Source organism: Oryx dammah, unplaced genomic scaffold, assembly GCF_014754425.2.
Source record: "Oryx dammah isolate SB20612 unplaced genomic scaffold, SCBI_Odam_1.1 HiC_scaffold_18, whole genome shotgun sequence".
Lineage (NCBI taxonomy): Eukaryota > Metazoa > Chordata > Mammalia > Artiodactyla > Bovidae > Oryx > Oryx dammah.
In genome coordinates this window covers 66,283,999-66,309,490 of record NW_024070202.1, presented here as the reverse complement: position 1 = coordinate 66,309,490, position 25,492 = coordinate 66,283,999, and the positions used below count along the sequence as shown (strand labels likewise).

Sequence of the window (25,492 nt, the reverse complement as noted above, 5' to 3'; positions counted from 1 at the left end):
TCTGCCACCCTGTGACTGTAGCTCGTCCATGGAATTCTCCAGGCAAGAATACTGGAATAGCTTGCCATTTCCTCCTCCAGGGAATCTTCCCTATCCAGGGATCGAACCGGGTTTTTTGCATTGCAGGCAGATTCTTTACTGTCTGAGTCACCTTGGAAGCCCCAGTACCTCTATACTTAGTTTTAAAAGAACAGGGTGATCTGGATCATTTCTGCTGTTCATTTTCTTCTTGCATCCCAGTCTTTTCTGTCCCTTTTATTCACAGCAGGATCATGCCATTCTCATCTCAGTTTTTGCTAGTTGTGCGTTTTTGCGTTGTTGACATTTCTAATACTGTAGCAATAATTTCTACGATTGTTTTATACCTATTCAATTAAATGATAACGTGTAGTGTACTACCGTGTGTGTGTGTGTGTGTGTGTGTGTGTGTGTGTAAAACACCACAGCCTTTTCTGGTTAATCTCTTGGTTGAGTCTTGAGTCTTTGAACTTTTGAGGATATGAATTACTCGAGTCCTACTCCCCCCACCCCTACCCTTTTCAAGAGTTCTGAAGACATCTTTCCCATCCTTCCCCACACGTAAAATGTGTGTATTATTTTGTGGATGATTCTGAGACCAGTGTTATTTCTGCCATCCTCCCCCTTAATTGTAGACATCGTATGTTTTCTGTCTAGATATTCACTAGGATACTTGGTAATTTTGTTCTGTTCTTTTGATTCAAGTCTCTTTGAGAGAACCAGTTAGCCCCTTGTTTTCCATATATTTCATCTTTTTCTCAAATTACTGTCATCTGTTTTGTTTTTTATAAGTCTGCTTTCCATGTCAGTGATGTTACTGCTAGCTATTTCTGTCTAGTTCTGATTCTTCTGGTAGCAGTTATCGTTACAGGTTTATTATTTAGTTCATGAACTATGACAGCTGTTTTTTGAGTTAATTTTCTAAGTTGTCTAATTCATAGGCCTTTTAATTGTTTTTGTTTTCCTTAAATAGTAGATTTCAGTGGTTAGGTCCTGTAATAAATTCTTTCTTATAATTAATCACACAGTGGAGCCAATTCTAGTTGGCCCTGTTGTAAGTGAAGACAGCGTGGAGGTCGGGATAAGGTAGAGTGGGGAAATGGCCGAGGAAGAGACCTGAGGCAGCCTATAGCTTCAGCTAAGTTCCTGTGGAAACCTTTTTACTTGGCTTATATGTTCTATGCTCTTCTTCCTTTAAAATAGTTTAAAAAATTAAACTAATGTAAGATATGTGTATATTTTGAAAGTACAGAATACATCTAGTCTTAGAATAAAAGTAATCCTTTTCTTGCCTCAGCCTCCTCCAACTCCCAGTTTTTATTTTTTGCGGGACAGCTGTTTTCAACACCTGTAGGTGTTGCTTGTAAAATTACTTTGGTTGGTTATAAAGGCTGCTATTTTTATTACTACATATTACTAAGTAGTAAATATTACTATTTGTAAGAAATGTACCTGTATTCCTGGTTTTAATTTATTTTAAATGCTAGCTACCAACCGCTTGTTATGGAAGGTGAGGATTTTCACATCGCCTGTCTTTTTATCCTTCCACCTTTTGAATGTCGTTTTAAATGACAATTTGCTTGAATTGATCCTCATTGTTTCTGACTGTGGATTGCATTTCCTTTTATGTATTTTGTTTCATAATGAATAATTGCCTCATCTGTCTGCTTGCTTCATTTTTTAAGGTCCTATCGGTTTTTCCCAAACTTGCCCGAAGAATCATAAAACTGAGTGCAGTGCAGTTTCCACATGCTTGAGCACATCAAGGAGCCTCATCAGGCCACACCCTGCCCCTCCTCCCTGCATTTCCCTCTCTTTCCCGCCCCTCCCCTCTTTCCCCTTCTCTGTCCTCTGCCTTTTCTTCCCCCCTTGCTCCCCCTTCTTGACCAGCTACAGAACTATGCAAGGAGTTCCCTTCACCTTTCTCCTATGAGAGATCTTGGTGTCTTTCTCGTTTTCCTCTTCTGTTTACTCCCTTCTGTTTACTCCCTTATTTTAGTGGAGCATATGTGCTAAAAGTTTCTCAAGAATGCATATACGAAGGAAAGGTTTTGATGGGGTTTTTTTAAATCAGGGAAATATGTTTTTGTCAATCAAGTGTGAGTATGTATAGTTTTTGTATATAGTCTCAAGTGAAATAATTTTCTTTTAGAATTTTGAAGTTATTGCTTTACATGTCTTTTTTCAAGTGTTGCTGTTGACAACACTAGCGCCATTCTGATTCTGAAAAGTGGACTAGACGCTCCAAAAGTATTAGTTTCATGAAAGACAGAGTATAGAAGTTTGGAAAACTGTTTCAGATATTTCATACTGATCTTTTTCCATTTTCAGAACTTGGATTTGTTCTCTTTTCCTTGTGCTCTGTTATTTCGTGGTGATATACTTTGGTATGGCTCTTTATTTTCATTTGTTGTATGGATACATTCTTTCAGTCCGTATACTCATAAACTTCAGTTTGGGAAATTATGTCTTTGACAGTTTCTTTCTGTTTTCTCAATTGTATTTCTAGCTGATTAGATGTTAGGCCACCTGGATCAATCTTATGATTTTCTTTACTCTCCTGTTTGACTTTTGGTTTTACTTCCTGGGAGATTAAACAATGTATGTAGAGTAATGGTTAAGAATTAGGCTCTGGATCCAGAAGGCCTGTTTGAACTCTTCATTGCCAATTTCTAACTGATCTTATGTAAGTTAACTACCTTTTCTCTTTTTTATTTGTAAAAAAAGGATTAATAGTAGTGCTTAACTCAAGACTGTAAAGATAAATAAGTAAATTCATCTGAGTTGCTTAATTTCTTGTTATATAGTAAATGTTATTAACAGTTGGCATCATTATTACCTCGAAGTTAATACTTTAACCATCTATTTAAATTCTTAGTTTCTACCAAAAGTTTCAGTTTTCCAGAACTTTTGTTTGCTTCTCTGTTCCTAGTTTATAGCCTCCTGTTCTTGTTTCATGGATACAGTATCATCTTGAATTACTGGGACAGTTGAGGAAATTTGGAAAAAAAATCTCCAGTATGTAAGATGGACACCAAAACAATATGTAGAAACAAAATTAAATAGATAAAGCAAAAATAGAATCTTTTAATTATAAGGTTTTGGGGGGATCAGCAATGCTGAAGTTTGTTTTCTACATTGATTGTATTATCAGAGTTCCCTTTTCTATTAGTTTTGGTGTATATCTCATTAGAGGCTTTTTCTAAATTTCCTTGTTGTTGTTCAGCCACCAAGTCATATCCAACTCTCTTGACACCCACAGTATGTCATATCAGGGAGCACAGATGTCAGCTTACCCTTGTGTTGGTGATACTAAGTTTGGACTTTTAAGCTAATGTCAGCCAGTTTCTCCATTTTAAAAATACCTTTTAATCTTTGTTAATTAAGTGATTTCAGTTGATATTTCAGAATGTGTAATTATCCATCTGTACGTTTGCATTTTTTCAAATTTAAAATATTATAATTTATTATATCATCCATTTTGATGTTTAGATTGTCTGAATTTGACCAGGAGAAGCCCTTTCAAAGTGGCTGTGCCTTTTTGTGTCTGTATATCAGTTTCTTAACTCTTCCTTAATCTGGAACAAGATATTTGAGGTTCACTGTTTCTTGCTGCCCCAGACTTAAAACCAGCCATTTCTTCAAGGATCCTTGGTTCCTTTTTTTGGCCGCGGGGGGCAGGGTGGGGGGGTGCCAGGGGGCAGGGATATTTAAAAACCCAAGATCTGGGAGTAGGTCCTTTTTGGTATCAAGTATCATTGCTTCTAGGTCTTTTTAGAGAAATGAGCTAAATAAGTTTGTGTGTATATTTTTCTTTGTATCTGTTTATATACAGATGAGTTCATTTGTTTCCATTTATATTTGCATTTGAGCTTCCCTGATGGCTCAGACATCTTGGAATGTGAAGTCAAGTGGGCCTTAGAAAGCATCACTATGAACAAAGCTAGTGGAGGTGATGGAATTCCAGTTGAGCTATTTCAAATCCTGAAAGATGATGCTGTGAAAGTGCTGCACTCAATATGCCAGCAAATTTGGAAAACTCAGCAGTGGCCACAGGACTGGAAAATGTCAGTTTTTATTCCAATTCCAAAGAAAGGCAATGCCAAAGAATGCTCAAACTACCTCACAATTGCACTCATCTCACACACTAGTAAAGGCTAGCTTCAGCAATAAGGGAACTGGCTTTGCATAGAAATACAGCCATTGCATAGATGTGTAAATGCATAATTGTTTATTTACCAAATCTTTTATGTGTTTCCAATATTAGACTGTTTCAAAGAGTCACAGTAAATTACTATGTTTTAATTAAAAAATAAATGTATTATCTCTTTAGATTCTAGGATGAGTAAGCTGGGATCAGTAGATGGGCTTCCTATTTGGAGTCTCGCAAGCAGTTGCAGTTGGAAATTGAGATTGGAGTCATCTGAAAGTCCAAGTAACTCAACATCTAAGGAAACTCACTTAGTATGCCTGGCGATTGATACTGGTTGTTAACTTGGGCTGTCAGCTGGAGTACCTACCATGACCCCTCTGTGTGCCTCGAACTTCCAGAGCATGTCAGCTGGGTTCTGAAAAGAAATGTCCCCAAAGTGAACATTCTAAAAGGCTCAAATGGAATCTGCTAGACTTCTTGAGGTTTATCTCAGAAATCCCAGAGCATCAGTTATGTATTCCATTGATCAAGTTATTAAGGCTGACTGATACTCACGGGGAGGAAAATTGGACTCATTGTGAGGAACAGGATGCATGAAATTGAAAGCAACTATTCTTGGAGACTATATAGCATAGTCCAGTTAAAACTCAGCATTCAGAAAGCTAAAATCATGGCATCTGGTCCCATCACTTCATAGCAGATAGATAGGGAAACAGTGGAAACAGTGACAGACTTTGTTTTCTTGGGCTCCAAAATCACTGCAGATGGTGACTGCAGCCGTGCAATTAAAAGACGCTTGCTCCTTGGAAGAAAAGTTGTGACGAACCTAGACAGCATATTCAAAAGCAGAGACATTACTTTGCTGACAAAGGTCCATCTAGTCAAAGCTATGGTTTTTCCAGTAGTCATGTAGGGATGTGAGAGTTGGACTAGAAAGAAAGCTGGGTGCTGAAGAATTGATGCTTTTGAACTGTGGTATTGGAGAAGACTCTTGAGAGTCCTTTGGACTGCAAGGAGATCAAGCCAGTCCATCCTAAAGGAAATCAGTCCTGAATATTCATTGGAAGGACTGATGTTGGAGCTGAAGCTTCAATACTTTGGTTACCTAATGTGAAGAGCCAATCCATTAGAAAAGACCCTGATGCTGGGAAAGATTGAAGGCAGGAGGAGAAGGGGACAACAGAGGATGAGATAGTTGGGTGGCATCATCAACTCGGTGGACATGAGTTTGAGCAAGCTCCGGGAGTTGGTGGTGGACAGGGAAGCCTGCTGTGCTGCAGTCCATGGGGTTCCAAAGAGGTGGACACGACTGAGCAACTGAACAACAACAGCCTTGTTATCTAAGTCAGGTCCAGTTATAGTTGAAGCTTTTCAGGTGCAGTTCGTCCAGTATAGCACCTTGATAACAGTTTCCCTTGATCTAAAGATGTTTACTGAGATCTTTAGTCCTCCATATGGCTTTGAGTTACTGTCCAGTATCCTTTCATTTCTGCTTGTAGGACTCCATTGAGCATATCTGGTAGGGCATGTCAGTGATAACAAACTCCTTCAGCTTTTGTTTATTTGGGAATTTCATTTCTCCCTCACTTTTGAAGAAGTTTTGCTGGATATAAGATTTTTTTTCGCCTGAGGTAGGTCTTAGTTGCAGCATGTGGGATACACTTCCCTAACTAGGGATCGAACACTCATGGGGAGTGTGGAGTCTTAGCCACTGGACCACCTGAGAAGTCCCTGAATATAAGATTCTTAGTTAATGGTTTTTTCCTTTTCTCTACCTGCCAGCTGCTTTCTGGAATCCAAGTTTATCATGAGTAATCTGCTTATAATCATATTGAGGATCCCTGTTTTCAATACTTTTTCTTTGTCTTTTGAAAATTTGATTATAATATGACCTAGTGGGCCTCATCTTACAGGGAGGCTGTTGAGTGTCTCACATGTTTATATTCATGTTTTTCATCAAATTTGGGAAGATTTCAGCCATTATTCAAATATTTTCTCTACTCCCTTCTCTCTCCTCCTTCTGGGACTCCCAAATGTATATTTTGGTCTGCTTGTTGTCTCACAGGTCTCAGACCCTGTTCACTTTTTTCAGTCTGTTTTCCTTTCTGCTCCTAAGACATGATAACTTCATTGTCCTATCCTCACACTCATGTTTTCTTTCATCTTCTTGTCCAAATCTGCCTTTGAATCCCTGTAGCGAGTTTTTCATTTCAGTTATTATACTTTTCAGTCCTGGTGGCTTAGATGGTAAAGAATCTGCCCGTGATGTGGAAGACCTGAGTCGGGAAGGTCCCCTGGAGAAGGAAATGGCATCTCACTCCAGTATTCTTGCCTGGAGAATCCTATGGACAGAGGAGCCTAGTGGGCTACACACAGTCTGTGGGATCTCAGAGAGTTGGACATGACTGAGCTGCTAACACAGACATTATACTTTTCAGCTCCAGAAATTTTTGTTGGTTTTTATTTGTCCTCTATTGATAAATTGCTCATTTGTCATTTTCTTAACTTTCTGCACACCTTTCTTTATCGAGCATCTCTAAGACAGGCATTTTAAAGGTTTTTGCCTAGTATATCTGCTATCAGGTGTTTTTCAGGGACAGTTTCTGCTGGTTGTCCCCCCCCCCCCTTTGAATGGCCCTGTTCATTTGTATAACTTCTTTTTTTCTTCCTGAAAACTGAACATTTAAATCTAATGTGGTAACTCTGAAAATCAAATTTTGCCAGGAACAAGTGCACCACTGCCTGCCATGTAGAAATGGCAGGGAATGGAGGGGAAGGCTAACTGCCTCTGTGCTAAGAGCTGAAATTAACCACAGTGTATTGTCCAAACCTTCCTTCCCCGGAAGTTGCAAGCCTTCAGTAGGTTGCAGACTTCCAAAATATTTCCTTCAAACAAATTCCACCCATTCAGTTTTTGTCTAGGTGGGGAGGTAGATTCCCTGAGTGCATTCTACTTTGCCGACTTCCCATGGTCTTTTGTCCCTGCATGTGTTTTTTGGCATTTTGGCTGGTATACCCTCAGGGAGAGATCCTAGAAATGGGATTGCAGCATTAGTAGATTACACGTGTAATCTAGGTAGATATTCTGAAATTGCCCTCTGTAGAGGTTGCACACTTTAGTACTCTTACTAGCAATGTGTGAAAGTACCTGTTTCTCCACAGCCTCTCCGAGAATGAGTGCCAGTCTTTTGTGTTCTTGCCTGTCTGGGATGAGTAATGATATCAATGTAGAGATACAGAGCCCAAGAAGAGAAAACAGTATGTACAAAGAACCACCTGGATTTTTAATTAAGCAGTGAATTAAACACATACTTCTCTTTCCCCTCCTCAGTCCACTAAAATGAGAGTAAAGAAATAAACAGAACTTCTTGAGAGGAAAGCGCATCTTACATTCTGACACTGCTCAGTTTTTTGCTTGTTTAAGGGTTGGTTGCTTATCTTTCTTTTTGGTGAGATGTCTGTTTAACATTTTTGCCCATTTTTCTAACAGGTGTTTGGTTTTCCTCATTTTTAAAGAGTTCTTTGTATATTAAGGATATTGTCCTTTTGTGATAACGGTTATAAATATTTCATTAGCCGTTTCAAACTGTTTCTGCTATGTTTTAACTGCAATTTTTTTTGGTATTGTGTTATGTTTATGAGAAGAAAACCTGAAAAGCTGTTTGGTAGCTTTATATGTAAGACTTGACCTTATCAACAGACAAGGATCTTGATGTTTCATTCTGTGGAATTTCTCATTTAAGAGAAGAAGCTACCAGGTTTTTTGGTAGAGATAGAGAAAAGGAGATTTGTAGGAAGGGCCCTTTTCTGTACATAGATATTTATTTATTCAGTCCCTTGTTTTCTTTCCTTCTCCTCTGTACCTGGTGTCCTCAAGCCAATCTGTTTTGGGTCTTTTTTTTTTTCCTGTAGTGAACTCATTCTTCTACTCTCATTGCAAAGCTGTAGTTGCTTGGCTACATGACATGGGTTGGAGACTTGGGAATTTCTTTTATTCTGTTTATTAGTCCATTATTTTAACCTCATGGTTAACTTCATCACTGGTATGGAAAGTTATTGGAGGTATAGGTTCTTGAGTTTTTTGAGAATTATGTAGTGAGAATTGGCTTACTTCTGCAGACACTTAGTATGTCTGTTTTCTCAGTCCTGTCAGTTCCGCCCATCTTTTCATCTACTGCTGTCTCCTTTCAACTTCCTTACCTTATTTTATATTTATTCTCAATTTAGTGGGTTTTAGATGGAGGAGAAAGAAACACATCAATTTATTGTATTTAACTAGAAATATGGTGGTTCTGTACAGAGTTTTTTTCCTTAGGCTCTACTTTTTGGGCAGTTGGATGGCTCTCAGAGGTTCATGGTTGTGCACTTTTGTTTGATAATTTAGAGTTCATGTGCCAGTATGCATATGATTTTGATCAGTAGTTAGAGAATTAAGTAGTTAAAAAAATTTTTTTAATGTCCTGTTCAATTTCAAGGGAAGGATGTTTTTGCAATTCTAAGCAAAAGATTGCTAATGGTCCTGGAAATAGGAATGCTGCTTGAGAGTCTCTTTGTCTTCTCCCCGTTTGATGCATGTTTTGCCACACTGATGCAGTATTTGTGTCAGAATTGTTTGAGGGTTGTAGCTGTTTTTGTGGTTTCATTTTAGATTGATCCTCTTTTGCTTTTTTGGTGGTTTTTAAGAAGTGGGAATTAAATATACCTTTATTCCTTTCTTTTGAAATGTATTTAATACAATGTGAAAAACTGCTCAGAAACACATATTTCATTTAGGAAGTTGAGTTACATGGATTAAGTATGCATGCCAAAACCGTTTCCTATTCAACAGAGCTCTGCATGAGGTATGACTCGACTCTGTCTTGAGTTGCAGAGGGTTTCATGTCAAGACGAAAGGAGAAGAGTGTCTCTAAGAGCACACATATACTAGAAGTAGAAAGCTACCACAATCTGGGTCAGCTTTTAGGGACTTTTTTTTTTCTTTCCCACCACCCTTACTTCTTGTTGTTTCTCACAGCACTTTGCTCCTCTCTGCAGATCTGCTCTAAGATCTCCATGTGAGCTGTTTTCCTGTGCTTGCTGATAGTTTTTCTCCTGTAAGTTCAGCCTACACATAACCCAGAATAAGATACCCCACGGCAGTCGCTTAACTTCACATGCCCTTTTTGCTTCAGCTGTCTACAGCTGACCCATGACCCTCTTGCTGTTTCTCAGTCTGATTTTCAAGAAAAACGAATTGGCTCAGGCCATCTTTTTGTGCCACTTCGGACTAGTTGTTCCTCACCAGACTATAAATGGACTTTATCAGTTCACTGCTTATGCAGGTTGGGGATGTTGGAGGAGAGAGCACTAAGTAAGTCTACAGGGAAACAGCAAGGACCCATGGATGAACAGTTACTCTTGGTAAATGAGGGAGCAGGATAGAGCTGAATTTATAACATATTCCCTCCTTCAGTCTACCAGTTTAGTTTTAATAGAGTACTGCTGGCAAGTACTTAGTGCAAATTGAATATTGTAGGAAAGTAATATTTGTGTCTATTTTCTGTTTGCCTTGTGACTTGTGGTATGGCAATAAGTCCAATATAGTAGGAGTCAGGAGTCTTAGATTCTAGACCTGATTTTGCTGTTCCATGAAAGGCTTCACTTCATCAGATAAATCTTTAAAAGGTCAGTGGAATAGAATAGTTTGTAAGGTACTATCTAGCTATAAAACCTTGCAACTCAAATTGTACTGTACCAACCTGGGAAAGGTACTGTCAGGAAAGATGGTCAGAATACAAAGCTATTGTAACAAAATCATAAGTTCAGATTAATGAAAAAATAAGAAATGAAAATGATTGGACCCATACATTAGAAGAGGATATGAGAGTTTTGTAGTGAGTCAGATTTTCTTCATTGAAATTGGATGATGTTCATAAACTGATTTAAGTCAGACACTATAGTCACAAACTCTTTTCCCAACTTAAGCTGTGCATTGGTAGTGTATTAATGTACATGTAATACTGAAGTTTAAAATGCTTTTTCTTCCTTGCTTTTTTAAAGAGCAAGGCTGGATATTTAAAATTGTTAAGTAACATGGATTTCTTTTATTTTTTAGGATTTAAGTGCCCTGTATGCTCAAAATTTGTACCCTCAGATGAAATGGATTTACATCTCGTGATGTGTTTAACAAAGCCAAGAATAACCTATAATGGTAAGTCCAGTGCTTTAAAATGATACTTTAAATTATCATTGTCGTTATATTTCATAAAATGTGTTATGAATTTCTTGTTTCAGGTAGAAAAGGCCAGGAGGGACTGTCTCAGAGCCCTGAGCTAAATGATACCCTGATTAGGTCTGGTACTTTGGCCGTGCCATTCTTACCTGGCCACAATCTCCAGATATTCAAAATCATAGGAGAAATTTTCAGTGTAGTCTTAGTACATTTTGAAGTAGACTTGGGAAAAAAAGAGTAGTTCATTTGTGACTTTAGATGAATAGAGTGAAATAAAGGAAAAATGAGAGCTTTTTTCAAAATTTTACTGATAAAAAGAGAGACTTCAAAATCCGTGGAGAAATTTTAGATTTTTCAAATGTAAAATTTGGTTTGAAATAGAATGAGTAAGAAGAGTACCAGTAAACAGTGAAATTGAAAGACTGACTGACTGACTAGCAAATGTTTTTTGAGCACCTGTCACCTATGAGGCATTTAATGTTAGAAACTTGGGATATACCAGCAAATAAAGCAGACGGATCCTACAGCACAGGACCAACCAAAAGGTTTAGTCAGTGTAGTAACACTTTGTCAGTAATCGGAGACTTCTCCTCAGATCATAGACACTTGTAGGAGTACAATTCAGTATTGGAATGAGCATGTTATTTTGAGTCGCTTTTTTGCAAAGTGATTTAGGAATGTCTCTCTTGATAAGGTAGTGCTTCAGCCCCACCCTTATAGTAGTAATTGAGCACTTTCCCCCATTTTCCAGTGAATAAATAAAAATAGCTTTCAGCATTTTCTTTGAATAGTATATGTACCTGTTGATTATATATAAACCTTTTTGCATTAGGAAATTGAGTTGGCTACTTTGCATAATCTAATTGAAATTTAGTTACTTAAGAAACAAAAGACAGGTTCAAAGTTTGAGATAAAACTGATTGGGCTTATTTCTCATACTTTATTATCTTATTCTCCTCCATAATTATTATGTTTATTATAAGTGTTTTTAAAATGAATAGCCTTAAATGTTAAGACTCTTGCCTTGAATTTTAAAAGACAAGTGTATTTCCTTTTACCATATAATATATTTGCACATAATCTTAGTATTCTGTTTATTTTTTGTGCAGTATATTTGGATTTAGTCTTCTTACGTGTTGATATTTGGCAGTTTTTAATTTCCTGGTTGAGCTGTGCCTGGTCATTAAAGTGTTCTGATAGATCACTTATTTGGTGGCTTAAAGAGCAGTATATAACCTGTTTGGGGATACCTTGATCCAAGAATTCAGGTTTTAAATATTTGACAGTATTCCAGTATAGACATTAGTAAACTTAATAGAAAAAGTGAAGTTTCAGCCACTTTTAAGAAGAGCTACCTACTGTAAGGTAGGTAGGCCTGAAAAGTTTTAAATTGTTAATTATATATGGGTATCTATAGAAATTCACAACAAGAAGCAAAAACAACTTCTTTATAAACATGTATGATTCTTGAATTTTTAAAATGTGGACAGTGGTCAACTATGAGTGAAAAGGAAGAACTGTGACTGAGTGGTTTAGGTTAGATAGAGGTAGCAGATTGGTAGTGTACTCTCCCCTCACAGGCTGTGGGAATTCTAAGGCAAAGGCCTGTAGGGGAAGGAAAAAATGATCCCCTTACCCTTGAGTTCTTGGCTGAGACCTCTGTAATAGAAAACAGATTAATAAGAGGAAAACAAAAGTTTATTAACATGTAGACCTCCTGGGTTCATAGGAGGTATTCCTGAGAAAATGAGATCTCCAGGGAGGCTTATAATGTGGGCTTAATAACATCTTCAGCTGCAGACAAAGAAGAAAGTGAGGATGGGGAGGCCAGTTGTGGAGGATTACCACGAAAATCATGGTAAACGAGGTTTGTTAGGCAGGTATAAGTTAGTGCCGGCTCCTTCTCTTGTAATCTTTTGTGATTTAGAGCTCTCATTCTTTTCCTGGAACTGAGGAGACATCCTGGCAAATGAAGAGTTCCTCTGCTCAATCTTATGTAACAGCCTAAATGGGAAAAGAATTTGAAAATGCTTCTTGTTTTGTGTAGTAATTTTAAAATTTAGCATGTATTTACTTTATAAATAAGATGATGGATCAGAAGTGGTCATACAAGAAACAGTCTTACCCAGTTACCAGAATTGTATGCCTATTTTATGTGGCACTAAATTCAGTTTTATTGCCCTTCTTTTAGCATTTAGCTGCTCAAAAGCAGTACCAGTTTGCAATTAAAATGTTATAAAGAACAACGATACTTATTACAAACTAATCTTTAAGTTCAGCTTGCTGAGTTCAGACCTCTGTTTTAATACTTAATTCCAGTGTGAAATCTTGGTTTTGATTTTCTCTCCTGTAAACTTAGGACTGGAAGTAGTGCCTGTCTTCACAGAGTTACTGTGAAAATCATACATACTTCTTTGTAGGTTTCGTAGTGAGTGTTAAGTAAACAAGAACTGTTGTTATAAATATTACCTTTGACTTTAAGAGGTAAAGATATAGTGGATACCATATTTAATGTGCTGACAAGTCTAAATTTCTTTTGCTGTTTTAAAAGCTCATAGTAACTTAATTCCAAATTAGATGTCTAAAAGTCTTACATAGCAATAATAGTTCCTATAATATATGGAGAAGCAAGGGGATAATTAGAGCACTACCTGTTCTCACCTGATGTGATAAATTTACAACTGCAATTCAAGGAAAGAAATACTTTTTCTGCTTTCTGTAAGGAATATGGTGGCCGGCACAGCTGAAATCTGAGGTCTAAACTTGATGATAGGCAGTTTGCTTACTCTTTGAAGAAGCATAAATCCTTTCATATTCAGTACAGAAATAAAATATTGTAAAAAACTAACTGTAAATGGATATGTGTTTCTGTTACCTTTTTTTCTTATGGCCTATTATAAAAGAAGATAGGTAGAATAGAAGTTGAAATTAAAAAACATATTTCAGTGAGAAGGAAGTTCTGTAGATATCTAAAGCATAAAGTAGGTTTCAGATTTCTGTTTCTGATTTCTTCAATAAAATTTGAGAAGGAAAATTACATATTTTTTTAATTTATAGATTCTTATTTTGTTTCATGATTTTATAAATCATTGTCTTGCCTTTTTTTGTGTTCTTATCATATCACTTTTATAACACTGATTTTTAAAAAATTAATCCAACATTCAAGGTAAGCTTTCCTGAATCATAAGAAATCTGAAGAAACAGAACAGAGACAATGAAAAGACCTTTCTTGGAGTGCAAGAAAACCGAGTAAACCTACAGAGCTGTCCTCAGAGGGAAAGTTTTTCCTCTGGTCACAGTTCTTACTTTGTTTAGAATGTAGTATAGGCAGACTCATTTTAAACAAATTTTAATGCAAATTTATACAATACCTTTCTAAATTTGTCTCATTTTTATGTTTCTTCTTTATTGGAGCAAAGATACGAATCATCTCATGTCTATCAACAGTTTTGCTCTTTCAAAATTATTGTATACGTATATAAATTAGTCTGTTATTAATAAGATTTGGAGAGAAATGGAAGATATACTTGTAAATAACAACTAGGTAGGTATAGTTTGGGGCAACAGAATGATAAGAGAATTGTAGGTGAAAAGATAAATAAGGGCTGAATAATGAAGTTTTTAAATAAATTACGTGTAATTATTTGTATTCATGTGCAAAAATATTTGTAAGGAAAATAATTTCTTTAAAGACTGATTGTAAGAATGGTATGGTATTTCATGTATGAAATGGTCAGATGATTGTTAGGTAGAGAAAGAGATGAAGAAAGAATGAATTGAGTTCAGTGATTGCTAGAAATGGGAAAGGAGGAGCCACAGGTGACTTGAGGATTGGCACTGGAGGACTCAAATTGGGGTAAAAAGGCTGTAAAAGTACCTAGCTGCTCTCAACGTTGTTGATCTTTGCAAAATGTGAAAATTGTGAATTTTTTTTTTTTAGGATTTTTCCAAAATGAGTAAGGGATTAAGGTCATTGTATATTTTAAGGTAAAAAAATAATAAAAATATTCTAGATAGTCTCACTCCTTTGGTATCTAAATATTTATGATACTTGTGATTTGCTTGATTTCTTCCATTTTTTGCTAGGCAGACTTTGGGATCTCCAAGGCTTTTTGACCTCTCAGTACCTCATAGGTTATTGTTACTTTGGATTCTTTTTATCTTAATCCCTTTAAACTGTACTTCTTGGTATTCAGTTCTTAGACCTTTCCTTGTAATGCTTTTTGGTGTGAGAGATCTTTTTACAGCTGGAAAATCTTTGACACCCAGTACCCAAATTTTGGTTTCTAAATACCATTCTCATGTAAAAAGAAAACAGGATTCCTTGGAGAAATAGCTGATTCCAGGACTGGAGCAGCGAAAGAAATACCTGAAGATACTGTATTTGAATGCAAGGAAGTGCTCAAAAATCAGAAAAGATGAAGGACACAGGAGGAGCAAACCTGAATGAGCTCCCAGTAAACAACTGGAGCAACAGAATTAATACAGCATGGAGATGGTAGTTTAGTCGTTGTGTCTGCCTCTTGTGACCGCTTGGACTATAGCCCTCCAGGCTCCTGTATCCATGGATTTTTCCAGGCAGTAATCCTGGAGTGGGTTGCCATTTCCTTCTCCAGGGGATCTTCCCGACCCAGGGATCGAACTTGGGTTTCCTGCATTGCAGGTGGATTCTTCATCAACTGATCCACCAGGGAAGCCCTGTAGCGTGGTATTGGATTATAACTCAGTGTATAAAATAAATATATCTGGTTCCACCAATCAATCAGTAAATTAATACAGAAAAGTGGAAGTTTAACCTGGATATTAATTCTAAGAGACAGACCATTTCTTTAAAAAAAAAATTTTTTTTAAGATTTTTAACATTCTCATTTGTGGTTATTTAAAATAATATTTTTCCAAAAATTTTTAATGGTCCATATGTGCTCTCTGATTTTAAGTATCCCCAAGACACACTAAAATGTATAATGGCACATATATAATTTGAAATACCTAATCTTAGTTTATTATTATCATTACAGTGGTGGATGAAAGAGATTTTTAGGTGGATGAGAGCTACTGTTGTAAGCCCCAGCAACAAAAACTTTATAATTTTCTCTTTCTTAGGGAAAACATGATTTAATTTTGTTAGGTTTCATATTGTGACATTCTCACAGTGAAGGACTCCTATTGTGAAGTCTTACTTTCTAGTTTCAGACATTTTATGTTTATTATATACAGAATACAGATGAGTGACTATAGAATAGCCTATTATTCGTTATTCATTAACATAAGACTGAACTGGACTCTACATGTTTTATACTTTATTAAATCTTACTAAGGAAAAGTTCACTATCTTCCTCAGTGCTGGTTTTTTTAAGATTGTCAGTTTACCTATTAAGGAACGTGCTTTGTCTCTACATTTGATTGACTGAGAACCTATACTTCATTGTTAAACTTGTAAAATTTGTGCCTACTATTTTATAGTTCTGCTACTGTTATGGGTGAGATTTGCATACTCTTTGAATATCAGATAGGTTTTGCTGGTTATAAAGAGAAGCTAGGTTTTAGGCAAGTCTTTGGGTTTTCTAGATTTACGACATACCTGCAAATGAAGATAACATTTTCAAGCATTTAGGCACATTTGTTGTTTTCTTTGTATTCCTGCATTAGTTTGAAGCTTAAAAATGATGTTGATAATAACGGTGCCAGTGGACATACCTGTCTTATGTGTCTTTAGTGTTCCATTGTTTCATAGATGCTGGCTAAGAGTTATGGTTAATCATCCTCATTGTATATATGTCATTCTCATTTCATTCTCTTTTATTTAAGGCAAAAAACAGCCTAATTTTATTAATTGCTTTGTTCCTTTATTTGTTGATAAATTACATTGGTAGATTTTATAATGTTTCAATTGAATTGTGTTGATTTCTAATATTAACTGGATTTAACTGTTTGATCATAGATAATTCTTGTAAAGCAATGTTACCAAGTTTGTGCTAACTAAAGATTATGCTAATAAAATGAGTGGGAAAGCTTTCCGTCTTTGCTCTGGAATAATTTGATAAACCCTGGAAGGACTATTATTTTCATATTATATATATATAATTTGACTGCAAAACCGTATAGCCCCCCCCACTTTTAAAATCTTTGACAGTCCTTATAACTTCCCTGATTATTAGTATATTCATGTTCTTTGACGTCCTTAGTCAATTATGGGAATTTTTATTTTGTTAGAAAATATTTTTCTTCTGAATTTCCTAATTAATTGCCACAGCATTGCATTGCATATGCTATTTTCTTACAAATATTATAATTTTTATTTTTTGTTATATTGGCCTTTTCATTCTAATGTTGTATATCTTTGTACTTTTGAACCTTAGGCTATTTGACAGAGCTTATATTTAGTTTGTATTTTCAAAAAAGCTTCTTTAGAGTTGTCAACAAAGCTAATAATGAGTACTGTGGACTGGATAAAGCTACTTTCTTTTCAGTTTTTTAATTTTAATAGAAGTATTTTAGAAATAGAAATATTTTTCCTACAAGAGGCTTTAGTTGTATCTGAGGTTTTAATATGTATCTGAGAAGAAAATGCTTCTTCAGTTTGAAGATAAATTTTTTTATGACAGGAGGAGTATGTGTGATGGGAAGTCATTCTGATCTTGTTATTAGAGAATGCTGCCCATAATAACTGTTTTTAATAACTATGTGACCACATACATCATTGATTTCTATAGATCATGAATATAAGAGAAGCATATATGTTCTCTGTAGAGTAAAAAAATTACTTATATTATTCTTTTAAAAACATATGTATGCATATACTTCCAGTAAACTGAGTTTGGTTGTGTTATTGAGTTACTCTGTATTCTTGCCTATGTTTGGTTTACATAGTCTGACAAATTTGGAAAGAGTTTATTAGTGTCCCCTCTGTGGCCATAGTTCCATTAATTTTTTTCTTACACTGTTATAAGTTCCTTTTGGTGATAGTTGCCTTGCAGCAGTCTTTTTCTGGCTTTATGTATTTCATGATATGTTGTTTACACAAATATGGCTTATTTTCCTTTTCTATTGAATCCTTTTATGTTATAAACCATACTTCTCTCTATTCTGCTTTCTCTAAAGTTATTTGACTTAGGCTTACCAGAAACCATGCAGGGTCTTAGATTTTTACCTTGTTTTTGTTGTTCAGTCAGAGTCATGTCCAACTCTTTGTGACCCCATGAACTATAGCACACCAGGCTTCTCTGTCCTTCACTGTTTCCTGGAGTTTACTTAAATTCATGTCCATTGAGTTGGTGATGCCATCCAACCATCTCATCCTCTGTAGCCCCCTTCTTCTCCTGCCCTCAGTCTTTCCCAGAATCAGGATCTCTTCCAGTGAGGTGGCTCTTTGCATCAGGTGGCCATAGTATTACAGGTTAAATATCTGTCTTTCCAATGAATATTCAGGGTTGATTTCTTTTAGGATTGACTGGTTTGAACTTTTTGCTGTCCAACGGTCTTTCAAGAGTCTTCTCCAACACTACGGTTTGAAAGCGTCAATTCTTTGGTGCTTAGTCTTCCTTATGGTCCAACTCTCACATCTGTACATGACCACTGGAAAAACCATAGCTTTGACTATATGTACCTTTTGTCAGCAAAGTAATGTCTCTGCTTTGTAATATGCTGTCTAGGTTTGTCATAGTTTTTCTTCCAAGGAGTAGGCCTCTTTTAATTTCATGGCTGAAGTATACCCTCGACAGTGATTTTGGAGCCCTAGAAAATAAAATCTGTCACTGTTTCCACTTTTCCCCACCTACATGCTATGAAGTGATGAGACTGGATGCCATGATCTTCTTTTTTTGAATGTTGTGTTTTAAGCTAGCTTTTCCCCTCTCCTCTTTCACCTTCATCAAGAGGCTCTTTAGTTCCTCCTCACTTTCTGCCATTAGAGTGATATCATCTGTATATCTGAGGTTATTGATGTTTCTTCTGGTAATCTTGATTCCAGTTTGTACTTCATCCAGCCTAGGGTTTCTCATGATGTACTCTGCATGTAAGTTAAATATGCAGGGTGATAGTATACAGCCTTGACGTACTCCTTTCCTAATTTTGAACCAATCCATTGTTCCATGTCTGATTCTAACTGATGCGTCTTGACCTGCATACAGGTTTCTCAGGAGGCAGGTAAAAATGTGGTCTAGTATTCCCATCTCTTGAAGAATTTCCCACAGTTTGTTGGATCCACACAGCCAAAGGCTTTAACATAGTCAGTGAAGCAGAGGTAGATGTTTTTTTGGCATTCCCTTGCTTTTTCTGTGATACAACAGATGTTGACAATTTGATCTCTGGTTCCTCTGCCTTTTGTAAATCCAACTTGTACATCTGGAAGTTCTTGGTTCACATAATGCTGAAACCTAGCTTGAAGGATTTTGAACATAACCTTGCTAGCATGTGAAATGAGCTTTATTGTATGATAGTTGGAACATTCTTTGGCATTGCCTTTCTTTAGGATTGGAATGAGAACTGACCTTTTCCAGTCCTGTGGCCACTGTTGGGTTTTCCAAATTTGCTGGCATATTGAGTGCAGCACTTTAACAGCATAATCTTTTAGGATTTGAATTAGCTCAGCTGGAATTCCATCACTTCTACTAGCTTTGTTTGTAGTAATGCTCCCTAAGGCCCACTCGACTTCACACATGCAGAGTATATCATGAGAAACGCTGGGCTGGAAGGAACACAAGCTGGAGTCAAGATTGCTGGGAGAAATATCAATAACGTCAGATATGCAGATGACACCACCCTTATGGCAGAAAGTGAAGAGGAACTAAAATGCCTCTTGATGAAAGTGAAAGAGGAGAGTGAAAAAGTTGGCTTAAAGCTCAACATTCAGAAAACGAAGATCATGGCATCCGATCCCATCACTCATGGGAAATAGATGGGGAAACAGTGAAAACAGTGTCAGACTTTATTTTTTTGAGCTCCAAAATCACTGCAGATGGTGATTGCAGCCATGAAATTAAAAGACGCTTACTCCTTGGAAGAAAAGTTATGACCAACCTAGATAGCATATTCAAAAGCAGAGACATTACTTTGCCAACTAAGGTCCGTCTAGTCAAGGCTATGGTTTTTCCATTGGTCATGTATGGATATGAGAGTTGGACTGTGAAGAAAGCTGAGGACCGAAGAATTGATGCTTTTGAACTGTGGTGTTGGAGAAGACTCTTGAGAGTCCCTTGGACTGCAAGGAGATCCGCCCTGGGATTTCTTTGGAAGGAATGATGCTAAAGCTGAAACTCCAGTACTTTGGCACCTCATGTGAAGAGTTAACTCATTAGAAAAGACTCTGATGCTGGGAGGGATTGGAGGCAGGAGGAGAAGGGGACGACAGAGGATGAGATGGCTGGATGGCATCACCGACTCAATGGAGGGGAGTCTGAGTGAACTCCGGGAGATGGTGATGGACAGGGAGGCCTGGAGTGCTGCGATTCATGGGGTCACAAAGAGTCAGACACAACTGAGCAACTGAACTGAACTGGACTGAAACTATAAAAATCCGAACTTTTTTGTATAGTTCTTCTGTGTATTCTTTCTTCCTCTTCTTAATATCTTCTGCTTCTGTTAGGTCCTTGCCATTTCTGTCCTTTATTGTGCCCATCTTTGCATGAAATATTCCCTTGGTATCTCCAGTTTTCTTTAGTCTTTCCAATTCTATTATTTTTCTCTGTTTCTTTGCATTGTTCACGTGAGAAGGCTTTCTTATCTCTCTTTACTGTTGTCTGAAACTGCATTCAGTTTGGTAAATCTTCCCATTTCTCCATTCCCTTTCTCTCATATTCTTTTCTCAACTGTTGCTAAAGCTTCGTCAGACAACCACTTTGCCTTCCTGTGTTTCTTTCTCTTAAGGGCAGTTTTGGTCTCTGCCTCCTGTACAGTGTTATGAGCTTTCATCCATAGTTCTTCAGGCTCTCAGACCTGATCCCTTGAATCTACTTGTCACCTTCACTGTATAATCGTAAGGGATTAGGTTTAGGTTATACCTGCAGGGCCTAGTGGTTTTCCTTACTGTCTTCAATTTGTATATTGAGGGTTTTCTTCTTATTTTAATTTTCTTTTTCATTAAAAGCATTTTTGTGAATAATTTCTTTAGTCTTTCATGGATGATATACTTAATGAGCCGTTGGGTTCCCAGGTGTTTCTTGTTTGCTTTCACATATGATTACTATCTTAGCTAAATATAGGATATTTTAGTTTTTTCCCCCTTTAAGTCTGTAAAATTGTAGTATTCTCTTATTCCCAGTATTACAGATGTGAGGTCTTGCTGGGTCTCATTTTTCTTTCATCTTAATTTGCCTGTTCTTTCAGTTTGGAAGCTTACAGATTAATTTCTTTTTTTTGAAGGTTGAAACTTCTCTTTTTGTTCCCAGGATGCATCTATCTGTTTGTTCACTCTGCTCCCATCTCTAATTGAGACTTTATAAGACTTTTCAGTCTAGAAATGCAGATCTTTAGTCAGCTCGGGGATTATTTTCTTCTAGTATTTCTTTGATTATTATTTCTTTCTCTGTTCCTTTTTCTGTTCTTGTGACTCCTGTGATTTCAATACAAGAGCTCCTGGATTTATCCTCTGTTTCTTATGTCTTTGTTAATGATTTTTGTTTTTTATTTACATGATGTTTATTGTAGATTACTGACTTAGTTTTCTGCCTTGACCTTCCTTTCCCCTTCCTCTGAAATATTAATCCTTCTAGGAATTTCTGCTTGTAAAGTCATCATCTGCCTTACTTCCATTCATTCGTTCGTTCTGATTTTATGGTAAGTGTCTATTTCAGGGTTTTAGCTTGGTTCACCTTCATTCACATTGTTGTGTATACTTAGTTTATGAATTTTCTGTTATATAATGTTAGCGTGCACACAGATCATACTTATTTGTTTCTCAAATAGAAGAGGATAGAATGCAAGATACTTTCCTCTTGTGAACCTTGTGGTCATAAGCCTGGTGCACACCAGCCCTTTTTGTTCAAAACAGTTTCCCTGTTCTTGGGTGCAGAGAGAGTTCTGTCCTCAGCCCAACTCAGTAGCTTCTTTTCTTTGAGTAGTACTTTCACCATTGGAGCAGCCTTCTCCCCTTGTTCTAATGGATTCACTCAGGTAGTGAAGTTGCCTTGGGCAACTGAAGGATTAGTGAAATTTGAGCAGAAAGAAATAAACCTCGTTCAGAATCAGTGTGTTTCCCCTCTCCTTAAAACAATTTTTTGAAGAAAGCATTTTACATTTGCCCTTTCTTGATTTTCATGAGATTTCATTACATGAATTTTCAGATGAATCTAGATTTAGTTTCTCCAGGGTTTTTCTCACCGGGTTGTTTTTTTTTTTTTTTTTTTTAAGTAATTTAGTCGCAATATTTAGTCGCAATATTCAGTCATTTAGTAGCAGAGTATAAGGGGATCAAGAAAGAACTCTGAGTTGTTAGTATTGCATGACTGTTATTGTGAGAAATACTGGTTCTCACCTTCCTTTTTCCTCCAGGTACATGTGAGTTTCATACTTTGCTTTATTATCTTGGTGGAGTGGACATTTAAAATATCTCTCCTGTGTATACATAGTACTTAAAACTCTTTACCTATAATTTTAATCAACTTATTATTATTTATTGTCAAGCTCTGCATATATTAGTGCTTTCTGGTTGATTGGCTGATAGGAACCACTTGGATAAAGAAGTCAATACACTTAAAAAAAAAAAAAAAGTCTGAGCTCAGCTGAGTCACCAGACTGCAAACTAAGTGCCCGAGTCACCGAAACTCCAGCCCTCTGACTTTGTGGTGTTTTCTCTCTCCATTGGTTCATTTGTTGCTTGGTGCTTTCTTTAGTCTTCTGAGATCTTCTGTTTTCTTAGCTGTTCAAAAAATATTTTTCAAGCAGTAACTGTGCAAAACACCATGCTGCATGCTGGAGTAAGCAGAATCTACAAGGTTCCCTTCCTCATGGAATTTATTGTTTCTTGAATACAGAGATTGCAAAGTATTGGCCACCTCCTTCTCAGAGACTCTATTTTTGTTTGTATCAAAAATGTTTGGCCAATGAAAAATAAAACAAATGAAAACAAAAAAAAACAAGGAACTTCCCTGGCAGTCTAGTGGTTAAGACTCCACCTTCTAATTCCTTCCTCCTCATAGACTCAGGAGGAGGCAGAAGGGAAGGAGCATCACACTCCAGCCTCAGTTAATAAAAGCAGTACATACACATACACATTGTAACACTCATTCTCAAATCTATTCTAACAGAATGATAGAAACACTCCTACTTCATAAATCTGATAATAGTTCTGACATATGTTTTTTTATAAGCCATTTGAGTTGACATTTTTCAGTTTCAATATGATAGTAAATGGAATTTTGTTTAATTTAACCAACATTTAGAGTTAAGCATTTTTACATTAGCTCTTCAATTTTTAATTATCAATATTAAAGAGTATATGAGATATAACTATTGAGACTTACAATTTATTTGAAGAAAATGAAGCTCAAACAATTTTGTGTGTTGTCCAAAGTTCAGGTCTTCCATTTGCATTCTCATTGAATCTCCATAATACTCTTAAGAGACCCGTCTAGCAGGTTTCATAATTTCTTTCAGTTGGAGATAACAGGCTCAGAGGAAGAGTCCCTTCTTCTCAGTAGTCCTATAACTAGTATTCAGAACATACCTGCTCCTTGCTAGGTACAATTCTAGACATTTAACAGGTGTATTTTAAATTCTTACCATTGCCCTATGGAGTAGGTATTGTTATCCCCATTATGTACCTAGATCTGTTGCAGTGTTGGAATTTTATCTTATTTAATTCCTACCACTGCCCTGTGAAGTAGGTATTGTTATCCCCATTATTCCTAGATCCATTGCAGAGTTGGGATTTGAACCTAGAACTGTCTGTAACATCTGTTTTTAAAACTTGCTACATTATATTACCCAGATTGTTTGACTTCTGTTATTGCCGTTAAAGCCTACTTTATAATTGAATACATTAATATAATTTGAAAGTATACAATCATAAAATAAGTTTGAAAATAAGCTTTTTTGTTTTTTTTTTAGGACTGATGTTTTTCTCTTTGCATTGATTCAAAGCAAAAATGAACTTGAAACTTTAGTTCAAAGTGTATTTTATTCTATTTTTATATATTCAGCAGTTTTTTTCTTTTCTGTGTTCCCCCCCCCTTTTGATTGTGGATAACTCATTTATATGATCTGAAGAGAAACCAGGGTATTAATGTGGACAACTCATTTAAGTAAACATTTATTTAGAGTTAGCAAGTCAGCGATTTGTGATAGGGAGAGAGTAAAGGAAAGTCATCTTAATTTGATATGAAGATTGGGAAGTAATTTGGTTATTTAGAAATTTCTTAGGTGACTTGTAATACTTCTTAGAGCTTATTAGGTATCTGGTTTTATAGAATACTTAATCCTGAGCTTTTTTCTTAGGCAAGTTAGAAACAAAAATGCCCATGAAAACTGAATTTATAAGTATTTAGTTAGTGTTGTTTTTGTCTATTTCACTTTTTAGAGTATATAGTTTGGGTTCTTTTTTATTTTGCTTATGTTTTCTTGGACAAGGATCCAAATGTCAATTTCCAGAAAATCCCAAGAGTATACATTTTTCCAAGTCATCAGAAGATTTGCAGATTTTGTCTCTTGAAGAATAGTCTTAATTTTAAAGTAAGTTTCTAACAATGCAAATGAAAAGCAACTAGGTGTTTAGTCATTTCTCAATTATATTTAAAGAAACCATTGACATTTATGTCAACGGCATCTAGGCAGAGGAAGCCAGCAATTGCTCCTTGAACCAGAAAAGTAAATTTCTAAAAAGGATAAAAGTTGACCCTGACCATGAATTTTGAGTTTTAGACAGTTTAGTGAAGGTTACTCCTATGTTTTTATTGATATATTAATTTTACAGTGAAAATGACTGTTTCCCTTTGTTAAATATAATTTCTAATTCCCTTTATGGTATTTGAGTTCAGTAACAGCTCATGGATCTATAATCTAGAATGTTAATGTTAAAGTCTTCAAAGTCCATTAGATATAACTTTATATCTGAAAGTACTTATTAATAAACCCTGTGAGCCCCAGTTTTTCATTCTTTGAGTAATTGCTTCTTACTAATGTTGTGAATTTTTTTAATTCTTGATTTTTCTAGGGATTATTTCACATTTCAGCTGCTTTTGTTTTCTACTGCTATCATTGAGGGTTCAAGAACAAAAAATAAGTCTTCAGGTAAAATGCCTGACCCATAATAGTGCTTGGCATTGTATTTTGCTGAAAAGATCATGTACCTTTGGATGCTTAATCTGAAAATAAAGTTGTGATGATTATAACTTTTTCGCATGGAGTTTTGTTGGCTGGCTCTAACAAATTTGGTCTTATTTGTTGTTTTTTCCCCCCTCCCCTTAAAGGATTTTGGCTGTGTGCTTTTTTTCATGTTGTCTTGATCTGCAATAACTATATGGATATGTGCTTGTACTTGCTACATATTTTAATTTTGCATATTTGGCTGCTTGAATTTTAAGTAATTTCTTTGGGCAATGCAAATTAAGAGCTTGAGGCTATAAGTAAAATAACAATTAACAGAAAATTTTAGTTTATAAATGTATGTTCCTTATCTACTATATTGAAATACATAGGTTTCACATTTTGCACTGGCCACATTTAAAGTGCTATTTTCAGGCCATATGTGGCTAGTAGCTACTGTTTCGGACAACATAGATAAAAGACTATTTTTGTCATCATAGAAAGTTATATTGGACAGAGCTGTTTTTGTATTCTGTAAAGAAAGTAAATAGTAAAGTGTAAGCTCATTTCTGATAACAGTTTTTATGGCAGTTTATTAATTCCAGAAGATAAAGCATATGATCAGTCTTGAGCGTGCTTCCTCTAATCTAAATAGGTAGCCACACTAATCTTTAGTACTTCTAACCTAAAGTTGTCTAACATAGTTTGCTTCTGTATGTATACTCTTAAAGTGAAATTGTTTCTTGTACCAAAACTGATGAAGTTGTAAAAAAAAAAAAAAGTGAAAGTGAAGTTGCTCAGTCGTGTCTGACTCTTTGTGACCCCATGGACTGTAGCCTATCAGGCTCCTCTGTCCATGGGATTTTCCAGGC

General features: G+C 36.1%; 1 protein-coding gene across 2 annotated transcripts in view; it reads left to right on the top strand.

Annotated features, from left to right (window-relative positions):
• ZNRF2 (zinc and ring finger 2) overlaps nucleotides 1-25,492 on the top strand; it is a 92,567-nt gene that overhangs the window by 43,439 nt on the left and 23,636 nt on the right. The window contains exons 2-3 of one of the 2 annotated variants that reach the window (XR_005724330.1): nucleotides 10,266-10,361; nucleotides 24,529-24,605. Coding sequence is in view for 1 of the 2 variants with exons in the window: in XM_040259701.1 (XP_040115635.1) it covers nucleotides 10,266-10,361 (96 nt within the window). In the remaining variant the exon portion in view is untranslated. The remainder of the gene's footprint in view (nucleotides 1-10,265; nucleotides 10,362-24,528; nucleotides 24,606-25,492) is intronic. The other variant, XM_040259701.1, reaches the window with a different exon arrangement.